Below are 15,219 nucleotides of genomic sequence, written 5' to 3'. Positions count from 1 at the left end.
ACAAACATCCGATCAAGGAAATCTTTCATCAGGTTTTCTAGCTACACTTAAACGTAAAACCAAGATGGGAGCTGAGGCTGCAGGAGGCTGGAGTCATTTCTACACCCACAGTCCCAAATGAACAGTCATGTTTATTCCAGGGCAGTAGGGGGCATAGTGGTTAATGTAACCTTAAGGCTGCTGCTTCAGTTCCCAGACGAAGAGCATATGTTGTACCTTTGAGCTGAGATCTCAACAGTTCTGGTAATTATTGGGCCAACATCTGCACAGCAAAAGCCAGATATTTCTTCGCTTCCTTTATGAAAATGTAAGGTACACTGGCCCTGCCGACTTAGCTCTCAGGATGGGCCGAGCTGCACCAAGGAACGGCATGTTTCCACGGCCTCGGCTGGGGCCCCCTGGTGGGCGTGTCCCTGGGAGGACCGCCTTGGCATGACTTCCAGGGCTTGTGAGCCCAGCTGCAGTCTCCAGCGGCAATGACGATCTCCCGGCACGACAGAGCGAACGGCCTCTGGCTCGCAGCGTGGGTCTCAGAGTGCTGTGAGCCCCACCCTTGTTAAAAATCCAGCCTCTCGTAATCCTCTGCCTGCCACAATCCCTTCCATAAAGCGCCGAAACAAATTCTGGATGAAAACCCTCACCTTAAAGGTAGATGAAATCCACAAAGAATAATGTCCACTCATCTTTACACGATGTATCTCGGTCATTAAGGGTTGGGGCGGGTGGGGGGGGTGATGTTGGAAACAGGACCGACATGTAAACAGGACGACAGAGCAAACAGCAGGTTGGGTCTCTTGACCAGCAATTCCGGCTCCCCCGCCAAACCCCGAGCTGCGGCCTATTTAAAGTGAAGGCCTTTTCATCCAAACTAGCTGCCAGAAAGGGAGAAAAAAAAACTAAACCGCCCAGTCACCAAGCAGTGGTACTGCCATGTTTCACCATGCATTAGGTTCTTGCCGACACGCTCGCTGCATGTGACCAACCAATCAGAAGATACGCTACAGGATTGCAGCAAGACAGACCTACTTATCGGCGATTTCAATTGGCCGGGGAATATAGCAGTTAGCCTGCTTCCAGGAATTAACCTCCTTAAAGCACCGAGGCATGTGGTGCTTCCAGGGGCCCTAGCCCTCCAGGGCTTCCCCCGAGTGTCTCCAGGGTGGGGGCACTGAGGCGGCTGCTCACCTTGAAGCCGATGTCCCCCTTCTTGCAGCACAGGCAGGCCAGCATGAGGAAGATGAAGGTGAAGAGCCCAGAGAAGGAAACAACGACCACGGCCAAGGAGGAAGACCAGGAGAGCTCGCTCAGGGGGGCACCGTCTGCAAAGGGGAGAAGAGGAACGGCGACTGGTGTCAGGATATCAGAGCAGATCTGAAGACCTCAGGCTGGGTTTTATTACAAAGAATAACTGCTCAGGCTCCTGCCATAAAGTAGCACGCGATCTCAGAGGGAGCTCCTGACCGTGTTGCTATAAATTATTGGAAGATGCTCTGATTTGACAGGCTGTTCGTTTTCAGAGCGAGCGCTCTCCACACAGGCACTGCACACCCATCTCCACACAGGCACTGCACACCCATCTCCACACAGGCACTGCACACCCATCTCCACAGTGGCACCATACAGCCAAAAGTGCAAGAGCTCCCCCAGGGCGAGGCTCCTTGGCCTAGCAAATGCAGGGTCCTGCTGGTTGGTCACCGCAGAGGCATGATGGGTGGGGGGCAGATGAGTTAAATGGCTGTCAGTTCAGCTTTATCACAGTATAATGCTCTGTGATATGGATCGGGGTGGGGGAGGGGCGTGTATCGCGTGTCAGAGTCCCTGCCGACCCATAATGCAATCTGGTCGCAAAACAATGTCATCACCGCATTCTTTAACAAACTTACCTGGTATTACATTTTAAACGGCGCCCACCCCATGCCCTCCCCCCCACCCCCCCCAACTTTCCTGGCTCAGAAATTGTAGAATTATACAATTTAAATAGGCCACGGCGGGGTGGGGGGAGAGGGGAGGGATATCCATTAACGATGCTGCGTCGGTCATCTCCTTGGATCCGCTACCGACGCTTCCTTCAAGACGTCTCTGGGGGCGGGGCTGCGCTAACACCAGCCTCGGAGTTGCCATGGAAACAGCTCCGCCAGCCGACCTTTCATGTCAGGCTGCCTGCAGCACCGCGCGTCCCCTGTTTATCTCTTACGCCTCTCGTCACCCTAACCTCCGCCGCTTTCTGGCGGTATAGCAGCAGCTGCTCCCTCCATATGCTCCGTCCTCCCCTATTTTCCGACAAAGCGCTTCATCATGCTGCAACAGGAAGGCAACCCCTGGTCGAACAGCACCCCCTGCTGTCAAGAACTTGTACTTCTGTAAACCAGCAGGAAAGGTTGACGCAGCAGCTAGGCCCCATGCAGACCGAGCCCCTTTGACATCAACGCGGTCGCTTGTTTTCTTCCCTCATTTGATTTATCTGGTGCCCTGAGGTATCACCCCATCCCATAATGTTCTACACATCATCTTCGGGTTGGTGTTGTACATGATTCGAGAAAACCCAGAGCGCGACCACGGAACTGCGGTCAGACATTCAAAAGGGAAACAGCACATTAAGAGGACGCCGTCAAGTGCCATGACGGCCACTAGGTGTCACCCTCGAGACCCCATACCGATATCTATTGCATGTCTACCAGGCTCCAAATGACCACACAACTCTCTCCTGCCACCTTCTAGCTTCCTGCCATTCCAACAGCATAGGTTTCTGTGACTGGAATCGCTGCTGACAGCAGACCAAAGAGAGACGGAGAGAGAGGTGGAAGAGAGAGGAAAAGGAAGAGGTGCGAGAGATAAAATGGGAGGAAGAGATAGAAAGGTAGAGAAAGAGAGAGTCTGAAGAGTGAAGAAGAGAGGGATGAGGAGAGAGAGAAAGAGAGGTGGGAAACAGATGAAGAGGGAGACGTGGGAGACAGAAGGAGGAAGAGAGAGGTGGGAGTCAAAAAGGAAGAGCAAGAGAGGTGGGACATGGAGGAAGAAAGGGGGGATGATAATGAGAGGTGGGAGACAGGAAGAGAGAGAGGTAGGAGAGAGAGAAGAAGGAAGAGATGTGGGAGAGAGAGGAAAAGAGTGGACAAGAAAGCGGTGGGAGACAAGAGGAAGAGAAAGAGAGAAAGGTGGAAGATGGAGAGGAAGAGAATGAGAGAGAGGTGGAAGATGGAGAGGAAGAGAATGAGAGAGAGGTGGAAGATGGAGAGGAAGAGAATGAGAGAGAGGTGGGAGAGACTTTTTGAATTTTCACCAGCTTTTATTAATTCATTCAACAACAGAAAGAAACCCCACTGCAATTAGCATGATGGGCCATTGCTACAAAACTAAATAAAGGAAAGAATCAAAGAAGGGAGAGAGGAAAGGAGAACAAAGTGGGAAACAGAGAGCAAGAGAGGGAGGAAGAGAGTGGTGAGAGATTGAGGAAGAAAGAGAGGTGGGAGAAAAAGGAAGAGAGGTGGAAGAGAGGAAAAGAAAGAGAGGTAGAAGAGAGGAAAAAAGAGAGGCAGGAGTGGGAGAGAAAGAATGCAAGGAATAGACAGAGGAAGAGATCGAGAGAGTTTGGAGAGAGGAAGATAGGAATGAAGATAGAGAGGTGAGAGATGGATAGAAAGAGAGAGGTGGAAGAAAGAGAAAGAAGGAGGAAGAGAGTTGGGAGACGAAAAGGAAGAGAGAGAGGTGGGGCCGATAGAAAGAGAGGGAGGACGAGAGAGAGAGGTGAGAGAGGAAGGAAGAGAGGGAGGACGAAAGAGGTACAAGAGAGGAAAAAAGACAGGAAGAGATGAAGAGGCAGAGAGAGGTGGAAGACAGAGAGGAAGACGAAGAGAGAAAGGGGGAACAGAAAAATAGAGGAAGTGACAAAGAGGGAGAGAGAAGTGGCAGTGGGAATAAGGGAGAGCTAGGAGGGGGTGCAGCATGGAGGGGGAGCAGGAAAGGGGAGGAGCATAACGATCCCCTCAGCATATACAGAACAGCTTTGTTGCTGGGGGGGAGGGGGGGGCATTGGGGCAGGTGCCAGGCTGATTATGGGGGTGCCGGGGCAGGTATCTGGCTGATCGAAGGGCAAGACTACAGAAGCCAGCTGACTGGGGCGGGGGGGGGGGGGGGGGTAGTACAGCAGGGGGGGGGGTATAAGGGGAGGTGCCAGGCTGATCGCAGGGGCATGAAGACTGAAGACGTACCCCTGGATCCTCCGTGTCCTTGTCTTAGGAGTTTACCCTGGAAGGTATTTGTCCTGGGGGGTGGGTGTGGGGGTCCTCACAACCTGGTGATCGCTGCGATTATCAAAAACAAACAACAAAAAAAACACACACCAGCCTCTGTTTATACTGTAGATTACAATGAAAATGACAAAGACGGCCGGCCCTTTTCCAGGCCTCACAGGCACAGTGACCTTATCCTGGCTGACGTCCCCATCCCTGTCGCCCAAGACACCTGGATGGCATTAAGCCAAGATTCCACAGTCTAACCCCACCCCTCAAAAGCATCCAAAAAGAGAGCCTTCCCCTGCGTCAGCGCCGGCAGGGTGTGTCTGTGAAATCCGTTCCACCATTTCTGGATCATATTTTACATGACTGATCATAATGCCGTTTTTATTTTTGTTACACATAGTGGCGATTCTTGGATTTTTTTTTTGAAAATGGGCTGCAAATGAGGGACTGTAATTCATGCCGAGTGGCCAGCTTCATAATTAGTCAATGGTATGTTTTGGATTGGTGAGTGACAGGGTAGGAGGAACCCTGGGGACCAATCAGATTTCAGCGGGGGCCAGTGCCCCTGAGGCCCCTCCCCTGCATAGCTTCACATCAGGAGCTAAAAAAGCATCCTATTGTGATATGTCTGCTCCCCCCACTCTCCCAGTCAACACAATCCCTCTTCTGTACGCACGCTTTAACTCTGCGGGTATTTTGTCAGTTACTGCTGTCAGCTACCGCCCCCCCACAGTCCCCAGTCACAGGATTTAATTAAACAGACCTGAACATCTGCTTAACAAACCTAAATAACCTTCAGCGTAGGACTTACATCTCCAGGACTGCATCTCTAGGGTGGTGAGTGGCTCAGTAGGATAAGCCTCGGTGGCTGCGATTGGATGGTCGCTGATTGGAGCCGTGGCGGAATAGTCAAATGTCTGATAACCCTTAAACGAGGCTCTTAACCCCCAGCTCAAGGGGTGTTGCATGCTGGCTGACCCTGTGCCGTGACCCCCCCCCCCCCCCCCCCCCCACACACACCCCCCTCCCCAAGCTTGCTATCACCAGCAGATGTGTCTCATGAAGAGCAAGACTGGGTAAGCGAAGACAAGTTTTCCAAGGTACCTGTACTTATGCAAATACAGGATTGTTCATGTCCAGGATTGTGTGACGCTACAGGTTAAGTTGAGGATGAGCCCAACAATGCTCTGCTCCAGAGTTCCCCGATTCCAGTCCTGGGGGGTTTTCCACAAAGTGGGATTTGCCAAACACAGAAACTGTCCAAAAGGAAGAAAGATGAGTGACATTCCTGTTGAACAATCCTTACATTTGGCTTAAGTTTTCCACCTAATAAAGAAATCGTGATTTGTGGAACCCACCCCCCCCCCAGGAAGGCCAGAATCCAGCACAGTTTGCAAATTTCCCTGTTCAAACATACCCACTAAACTTAGCTGGTTAAGATGTGTTTGGGAAGGAAATTTGCAAACTGTGGTGTATTCTGGTCCCCCAGGAGAACAACTGAGGAACCCAACCCAACATCCTAATGGAAGGACACCCTGCAGAACCTGGCGCTGAGGGGGGGGGGGCTGGCATGGACTATAGAGTGTCCAAGGGGTGCTCGAACGAGAACTTAGAACACACCCCCAAGTCAAAAGTGACTCTTTTAAAGAATGTATGATTTACAGTAACGTACAAAACACAGACGCTGGACGAGGGAACTTCTTTACTCATCCACCCACTTGACATTTTCACATTGAAATATGAAATATGGAAGACGAGAATATTGTAAAAAAAAAACACACGGCAACATGGAAGAAATGCTGAGAAGCTTCAGCGTCAGCTGGCTGCTGAGAGGCCGCATGTCCTGACGCCGAGCCCCACCATTCCAGAATCGTCTTCTATGTGCCAGATCTCACCACGGCAACCAGGAATGCTCGCCCCGATTACTGCACCTCGGGCATCGCTCTGAGGGCGGCGCACCTTTGTAGTTATTCCCAAGGCATGTCCGCTGGCTCCACTGCCAAACCAACGTCACGCATCAGAAACGCGACAAAGGATGTCTTTCGTCTGTAACGTCCGAATTACGCACCAAATAGCTTCCGCTTCATTGCACAATAACCTACAAGCTGCACGGCGTCCCCATAAACCAGGATGAAGCATTGGCACGGTATCGTTCTGCAATTAGAAAATCATGAAAAAAAATAATAAATGCCCAAAAGTCAAAACGTAGAAAGCGCATGGCGGCCAGAACGGGAGGAAATGCCCACAACAGCGGTGACCTCATTCCCGTTTCACGCCTCCTATTACAATGAGTCAGCGCTGTCTCAGGCCGACTCCCACCGGAGGGCGCCGCAGCGAGACAGGGTCATAGCTGCGGGGAAAGTGCGAGGAGACGCGGTTAGAGGCTACGTGAAGCCAGCCGGGAGGGCGATAGCTGGGATTACTGTCTGCCTCTCCCAGCCAGCAGGAAGCACCTTGACAGGGGGACCACCCAACCCGCCGATAAATATCATATATCAACACTAAGAGGATGATGGGCTCACACTCCTCTGCCTTACATGATCATCCCCTACATTCCACGATGCACCTATTGCGGAATCAGCACCTGTGCTCGCTACGGTCAGCCTGGGACACCCCTGGGACGCCCCTCCCCCGCGATCGCCTTCCATCCTCAGACCTGTCCGTGGTGCTGAACGAGTGCACGTGTGAGTCTGAGGACCCACGCTGGGACTGTGGGGTGTACCACAACCCTGAAAATCACCCAGGCAGTGTACAGGACAGCCTCAAATCCCTGTGGACCCGCACCCAGAGAATCACCCAGACAGTGTACAGGACAGCCTCAAATCCCTGTGGACCCGCACCCAGAGAATCACCCAGGCAGTGTACAGGACAGCCTCAAATCCCTGTGGACCCGCACCCAGAGAATCACCCAGACAGTGTACAGGACAGCCTCAAATCCCTGTGACCCCGCACCCTGAAAATCACCCAGGCAGTGTACAAGACAGCCTCAAATCCCTGTGGACCCGCACCCAGAGAATCACCCAGACAGTGTACAGGACAGCCTCAAATCCCTGTGACCCCGCACCCTGAAAATCACCCAGGCAGTGTACAAGACAGCCTCAAATCCCTGTGGACCCGCACCCTGAAAATCACCCAGACAGTGTACAGGACAGCCTCAAATCCCTGTGACCCCGCACCCTGAAAATCACCCAGGCAGTGTACAGGACAGCCTCAAATCCCTGTGACCCCGCACCCTGAAAATCACCCAGGCAGTGTACAGGACAGCCTCAAATCCCTGTGACCCCGCACCCAGAGAATCACCCAGGCAGTGTACAGGACAGCCTCAAATCCCTGTGACCCCGCACCCTGAAAATCACCCAGGCAGTGTACAGGACAGCCTCAAATCCCTGTGACCCCGCACCCAGAGAATCACCCAGGCAGTGTACAGGACAGCCTCAAATCCCTGTGACCCCGCACCCTGAAAATCACCCAGGCAGTGTACAGGACAGCCTCAAATCCCTGTGACCCCGCACCCTGAAAATCACCCAGGCAGTGTACAGGACAGCCTGAAATCCCTGTGACCCCGCACCCTGAAAATCACCCAGGCAGTGTACAGGACAGCCTGAAATCCCTGTGACCCCGCACCCAGAGAATCCCCAGGCAGTGTACAGGGCAGCCTCAAATCTCTGTGACCCCGCACCCTGAAAATCACCCAGGCAGTGTACAGGACAGCCTCAAATCCCTGTGACCCCGCACCCTGAAAATCACTCAGGCAGTGTACAGGACAGCCTCAAATCCTTGTGGACCCACACCCAGAGAATCACCCAGACAGTGTACAGGACAGCCTCAAATCCCTGTGACCCCGCACCCTGAAAATCACCCAGGCAGTGTACAGGACAGCCTCAAATCCCTGTGGACCCACACCCAGAGAATCACTCAAGTACAGTATAGGACAACCTGAAGTTTACATCAGGCGCAAATGCAAAGCTGACAGAAACCCCTGGTTTAAAACAGTTTTCTTGAGTAAATTTCCATCCATCCATTTTCCAAACCACTTATCCTTCTGGGTCACGGGGGGCCCGGAGCCTATCCCGGAAGCAATGGGCACGAGGCAGGGAACAACCCAGGATGGGGGGCCAGCCCATCGCAGGGCACACTCACACACCGTTCACACTCACATGCACTCGTACGGGCAATTTAGTAATTTCAATTAGCCTCAGCCTCAGTCTTTGGACTGTGCAGTCTTTTTACCTGGAGGAAACCCCATGACGACATGGGGAGAACATGCAAACTCCACACACATGTGACCCAGGCGGAGACTTGATCCCACGTCCCAGAGGTGTGAGGCAACAGTGCTAACCACTGCACCACCATGCCGCCCCTTGAGTAAATTTATCAAATTTATTTATAACTTTTAATAATTGTAATATTTTTGTCAAAAATCTCACCTGTATTTTGAAAATTAGCTTACTGAATGTTAATGAATTTTAATGAAGTCTAGTTGGGTAAAGACTTCCTGTTCAAACAGCAGTGGCTGCTGCATCCTGGGCCTGGAATTTCCTGGGATTTTGAGCATCACTGTTCATATTCAAAGGCATTTGGGAGTCATAGAATTTTCAGGCTGGCTGTGAATCTCAGGTCATCGAATTTCTCTGCAGTCACGGTCGCATAAATGGATGGAGACGTTCATGTCGGCGATCATCTTCTTGTTCTTTCTGTTGCTTTCTGGGTTTGTCGCCTACAAATGCAATGACCGATCGGCTGGTGCAGTAAATACGCAATATGATTCCCACCCACCACAGTCATGTTAAAAAAGTAGGTGTCTCCCGTTCTGCAATAGACTTGCTGCAAAATGTTCACAATCAAAATGACAGACGGCTGAAAATGATACAGGCATTTCATATATTCAGGGCTGCAGTGATTTACAAGTAGATAACCGTTCTCTCAATAGTTTAAAACGGAGACCTACAAAACTATGTTAAATCCAAAGATAATATGAGGCCAGATAGGAGGTTACATGATGCATTTAAACGACATATTTATGTAAATGTGCTCTACTGTGATGTCCACAATTTTTTTTTAAACGCTTCTCCAGAAATGGACAGAGACCAAAGCCAACTGCAGAAGGGGTTCTCGCCACCGGAGGGAGCCGGATGCAAAAATGCAGCTTCAAATAGCTAAAGAGACCTTCCTTATAGCACCACCCCAGCTCTGACAGTCGATCATTATTTAGCTTAATGCCCCACACTTCCTGTCTCCTCCACATCGTCTCTTTTGGCTTCTATTACGCCCTGTGATGCCTAACCTTCACTTCAGAGGGCAATACAGGATTTCGGGTATAAGATAATATAGTCGCACCCCCTCCTTCAAAAACCAAATTACCAAATCGACGAAGATGGTCGACAACTCAATACTTAAAAAACGCAGGGATGTATAAAGCTAGATACAAAAGAGAGGCAATTGGCTATGGCTCGCCACTGTCGAACACCCAGATTAAATAAATCTTTTGTTTACTCAAATCACCACCTGGGACACCTCCCACCCCCGCCTCCCCACAACAGCAAAATAAAGAAAGAGATTGATAGCATAACCTACCTGAAATTACCAAATTAGAAGCCCGGTCCCAGCAGGACGACCTAATGTTCAAAAACACGGAGTTTAGTTATTTTAGTATCTCTTCATTTTTACCTTGTTTGCAAATTCCTGGGCAAAAAAAAAAAAATGACATAATTCCCGTAATCCTTCAAAGTTTGGGCACGCATAAAGAGGTGCATGTCAAGGTTCCCGAAAGAAGAGAGAGTGGAGGCATGCGACATTAGCCGTTTCCGTCAGAGCTTTGGGTCACGGAATTCGCTTCTATGAAACCCACGGACCATAATGCACAGCTCCAGCTCTAAGCCGCCGTGACCCAATTATCCTTCACCTTCGGCGCCGGATGCATCTGCAGGGAGGAAGAGTGATCCAACCCCTCCAGCATCCAGAAGGCAGATGCACCCCAGAAAGCGGCACAAATGCCAATCTGGTCGCCTCTCTCTTCTGATTTCTCTGCTGCCCTCCAACACGCTCTCCCTGCCTCCAAACGCCAGCCCATCTTCACCTCCTGACCCACAGCAATAAGCCTCAATACACCTCCAGCACTTCACATCCTCATCCGGGTGCCCAAGCGGATGTATTTCAGTCAGTACAGATAGTAAGACCAAGAAGGCATTTAATGTTGTCATTTCACATCTCTGCTTTATTCCAGAGAAGCATTTAGCGCAGAGTAGGAAATACAGCGATTTACATATAATCTTGGAATCGAGCTCGTCCCACAGCATCAGCCAAGGGATTCAAACCACCGCACACCCGGAGGTCCTGGGTAGGACACGGCTAAGAGAGCCCCACAGATGCCACCACACCGAACCAGGTAGATGGATGCCATTGGTTGTGGGTTTTCGATAGGTGATTCCTCGCCACACATTGCCCCCCCCCCCCTGCCCCCCCCCCCTGCATGACCACTACAGTTTGTCCATGTGCAGTAATCAACAGCAACACACAAAAAGGAGAGGGAGCAGCACGGGGCTCAGTGAGTTAGGATGCTGTGCTTGTGATCAAAAGGTAGCTGGTATCCCGAGATCGACAGATTGATTTCACCGTTGATTCCTTGAGCAAGATCCTTAACCCCAAGTTACTCCACTACCAGTCTGACCCCACTTTCTCAGTTGTATATCACGTTCGATAAAAGCATTGGCTAAGTAAATTAAATCTACGAAGCACAGCTCTGGTTGGCTGACATTATCTCCTCTACAAACAGGCAACCAACACGCAACATCAGAGTAATGACACATTCAGCACCGGTCTGCTTCAGCTCAGAAATCGATTATAAGCCAGGAGGTGTGAGCTCCACGCCAGACAAGCAATATGAAAGCATTCAGACAAGCAATACGTCATTGTTTTTGATATACAACGCTAACACCCACACCTTCCATATCCTGTCACTCTCCCCATGCAAGAGGAGACGATCCCAGTGTACAGAAAGGAAGCAGGCAACAGCACAAGAGCCCAGTACTTCCTGTGATCTTCCTTACCAGCTTACTAGAGTTAACGAGCAAACCTGGTGGGGCTCTCATGACTGTGGAACCTCTTGAGGGACAGCAACCAATAAGTTCCCTTGGTCTGGGCTGCCTGCCAGCACCACCCGGCTAGCTCTCTCCCTGATGATGTCATCACCTTCCCAGAAACCCTTGCACCAAACAAACCAGCAAAAGCTCCTCCCCAGCCCACCCATCTAAAACATGCCGACAAGAGTCATGAGATTACTCAAAGGATGAAAAAGATAAATCCAACCTAGTTGTATGCCATCTGGATTATTTATAACTTTTGTAAACTCTCTCTCTCTTACACACATGCACTCAAATACCTTGCACTGGGTGAAATACACAAAATGACATGGTAAGAAGTCATTCTCTGTTCCAGCTCCTACATCGGACCTTCTCCCTTGCCAAGAAGCTGGAAACGGAACATTCCCAGTCGTTCTCCTCCTCCAACCGGCCCCATCCATCGCCTTGACAACACTGATGCTCAATTCAATTATTCCCCGTTCAAATCAATGGCCTGCTACTGGTTCCATCTATATATTCACTTAACAGGCATGGAAATCAGGTTGACAGAGGAAGTGGGCGGAGCTGGGACAGTCCAAAGGGGTTCGACCAAAATGCCAAAAATGAGCCAGTTCTGGCATCTCAATAAAGGAAGAGAAGAACGAATTGGAGAGGTTCTCTACACCGTGGTGCAGTTCACCAGCCCCCGTCTGTTTCCATACGCTTTTCCTATACATGTGACACTACAAAACCATCTCCCCACCGTCGTCCTGAGGATACCAAGCTTCTCCTTCTCCTTCCCATTAGGGGAAGAGGCTGTCTTGAACTCCTTCAAAGGCCATGGGGCGATCGGACAGAATCACGGCGGCCCACTGTCATCGAGGAAGTGCACTTTCCCGTCAGCCCTGAAGTCATTGGGGGGGGGGGGGGCTACACAACTCGCGACGTTACAGAAAATGACGAGACCCTGGGGGGGGGGGGGGGGGGGGCGGGGGGTGTAGGCGGAGCCACAGTGGACAGACCGGCCAATGTGCAGATGGAACAGCGCCGGATGAGTACAGGATACTGTGGTCAGCAAGACGAAGAGATAAAGGCAGCGAGGCAGAGGGGCACCGAAACAACCACACGCAGCAGCGCATTTAATGCGTCAGGCAGACGGGCGGGCAGACATGCAGTTGGAGCATCAACACCCTGTGTGACAGCCACTCAGCAACTACCCCTACTGGGAAGGGAGGGGGCCAACACTCCTGCCATATCTCCGGCTTTCTGTAATCTTTGTCCTGCGGGACATATGCACTGCCACACCTGCACATTTTAAGTACACCAACAGATTATGGGATGCGTCAGCCATATTAAAAAAAATAACTGCCTATTGAGGATTATGAAATGCCAAATCGTATGTAATAAAAGAGCACATTATTTTTCTTAATGCACATCAACATGTTTCCCTTCAATTGGTAAAATGCTAAACTGGATTTCCACTGGGACGAGAGCTCTGTTTTTCCTAGCATATGGGGGTGGGGTTGGGGATGGGGGGATGGAAGAGGACCCCCCCCCCTGTATCCATGGAAACCGATTTAAGAGGTAAAACACCAGGCAGTGGTGAGACAGTAGGACAACGTTGCGAGGGGAGCCAGACGCAAACGTGAAGGAACGTGAACAAACAGGCACCTTCAGCTGCCTTCCTGCCACACACTGTCTCCATTCCAGCTCCCGAAATTCATGGTGTCCGAACATCACACAACAACAGCATCCATAACTGTGCACCTCTCAACATGTTATTTGTATTCACCCTGGGACGGGGGTTGGGGTTCTTACCCTGACTACAGGGGCTGTTAACACCAGCCAATAAGCTTTCACCTCGTCCCCTAAATTTACCCCCACTGTTAGGTGCCAGAGAATCACAGGTAAGCGAAACTATCCTGCTGCTTTCCCTGCTTGCATTGTTCAACCCCCCCCCCCCCCCCAACTCCACCTATCAGTCCATCCAGCACTGGCGTCTCCATCAGATCACCATCCATTCACTACGCTGTAAACCACACCAGGTCACGGGTGCAGTGACGTAGAGGCAAATACGCAATAAGATTCTGACTAGATTTAGCGTGAGCATTTCGTTCATCCAAATAACACCACGTGTACTAAGATTATCTACATATTTTACATACTATTAGCATATGAATAAAGGATTAAGCACTTGCCCTCCCAGCAAACACTTATTCCGTTTAGGTTCGCTTAAATTTTTAAGCACCTACATTAATAAAATAAATACATTTATTGAGGTGAGTAGCTTATACTCTTTTATTATAATAATAATTAATACTATAACAACATCAATAATAATATCTTATCGAGTACATATGAAAAACTAAATACAAAATACAGACAGGCACATGCACAGAGCACAGGCAGAAAAAAGGTCATTCGCAGTCTTTCAGGTCACGTTTTATTAAGCAGATGTCAAAGATTTGGCTTTGATCGGCGCATCCCGGAGGAAGGCGCATCGTGCTCCCATTTCTGCGGATTCTCGGCTGCCTCCTCGGCAGCGCGGCTCCAGCTCACGCGGGGTTAAGCGCAAGAGCCAAAATTATGATCTTTTGACACCGGAGCGCAAACATCAGAGAAATAACTCAACGTGCGACCGGGGTGGACGAGGGATGGGGACGGCCGGCGCTCCACTCGCACTTTCTCTTTAAGGGGGAGATGTAAGGGAATTTCAAACTCACCTGTGTCGAAATGCGAACTGAAGGCGAAACTGGGGTTGAAAAAAGATGCAGACATGACCATCATGAAGACAGCCGCTGACATCCTTCGCCTGGTGACAGTGAGGGTGTTGCAATGCAGTACTTGGGGGGGAAATCAGAATAAACAGCTGCTCTCCAATATAAAATTAAAATCGAAGCGTCTCAGATGTTGCATTTTTTTTCTCCCAAACCCTCTCGGTGTCCCAAATAACGTCGCTCCAAATTTCCGATTCATAAAATAAACAAACCTCTGTATATATTTCCGTCCCCTGCTGGTCTTTTTGTTTTGCCTCACCGACCACAGACGCTGACTGATCGGCAAAACGACACCCTTTTAGCCGTTTTCGCGCATCCAGCCGCTGGATGCAGCGTAGCGAGTGTCGGTGCAGCGCCAGCGATGCTGGGGAGAGCCGTGTCAACGTGATGGTGTTATTTAAATGCCTTTCCCCCCTTGTCTCTGCACCAAAGCTCGGCCAGGCTCGCGATTCTCCATCCCCTCGATCCGATGAACACGCGCTTTCTCGCACCGCCCAACAAATAACATTAAAAACAAAACAAGTGCATTTGCAAAAAGAAATAATTTCCTGCTGTTTTTATTATTGCATTCCTTTTTTTTGCTCGGGCTACGGAAAGCCAGTCTCGCTACTCATTGGGTGTAAGTGAGGGGGCTGCGTCGCCCGGTAGAGCGCCATCTTCCTAATGGACCGTTATACGGAATCACACTGACTCTGTCGCCCCGGAATCTGCAGGAGAGGAGGAGGCGGTGCGGGAGGAGGGGGCAGTGAAAGAGGCCTTAAATATCATTCTTTGTTTCTACGCATTACCAGTTTATTTTTGGTAATAATAATAATAGCACGTGTTGTTTCCTTTGTCATTATAATATTGTTAATAATACAGGTAGTGTAGTAACAATTATTATGCTAGTATAATGTTAGGATAATTATAGTACAGCATGACTTTTGCAGTTCTAATTATTTTCAAGGTAATTTTTGGTAACAGTCATGAACGTAACCCCTGTTCTTACATACAATATAAAACGTGCACTTTGGAGGTCGGAGGCAAGGTCTGCAGCTGTGTCCGCCTCGGGGGTGCGATGGCACGCACAGCGATTTCATTCGCTTTGACCGGGGAGGGGAATCAAACTGCTTTGTACAGCCTTTCGCACTTGTGATCATAGTGATT

General features: G+C 50.2%; 1 protein-coding gene across 1 annotated transcript in view; it reads right to left on the bottom strand.

Annotated features, from left to right (window-relative positions):
- LOC125718208 (serine/threonine-protein kinase LMTK1-like) overlaps positions 1 to 14,754 on the bottom strand; it is a 30,808-nt gene extending 16,054 nt beyond the window's left edge. Inside the window, 2 exon segments of the mRNA XM_048991870.1 lie at positions 1,186 to 1,319; positions 14,020 to 14,754. Of these exon segments, the coding sequence (XP_048847827.1) occupies positions 1,186 to 1,319; positions 14,020 to 14,101 (216 nt within the window). The 5' untranslated portion in view covers positions 14,102 to 14,754.
- Positions 14,755 to 15,219: the final 465 nt, after the last annotated feature.

This window comes from Brienomyrus brachyistius, chromosome 22, assembly GCF_023856365.1.
Source record: "Brienomyrus brachyistius isolate T26 chromosome 22, BBRACH_0.4, whole genome shotgun sequence".
In the NCBI taxonomy this organism is placed as follows: Eukaryota; Metazoa; Chordata; class Actinopteri; order Osteoglossiformes; family Mormyridae; genus Brienomyrus; species Brienomyrus brachyistius.
The sequence above is the reverse complement of the archived record's forward strand: the minus strand, read 5'-3'. Positions and strand labels throughout refer to the sequence as shown.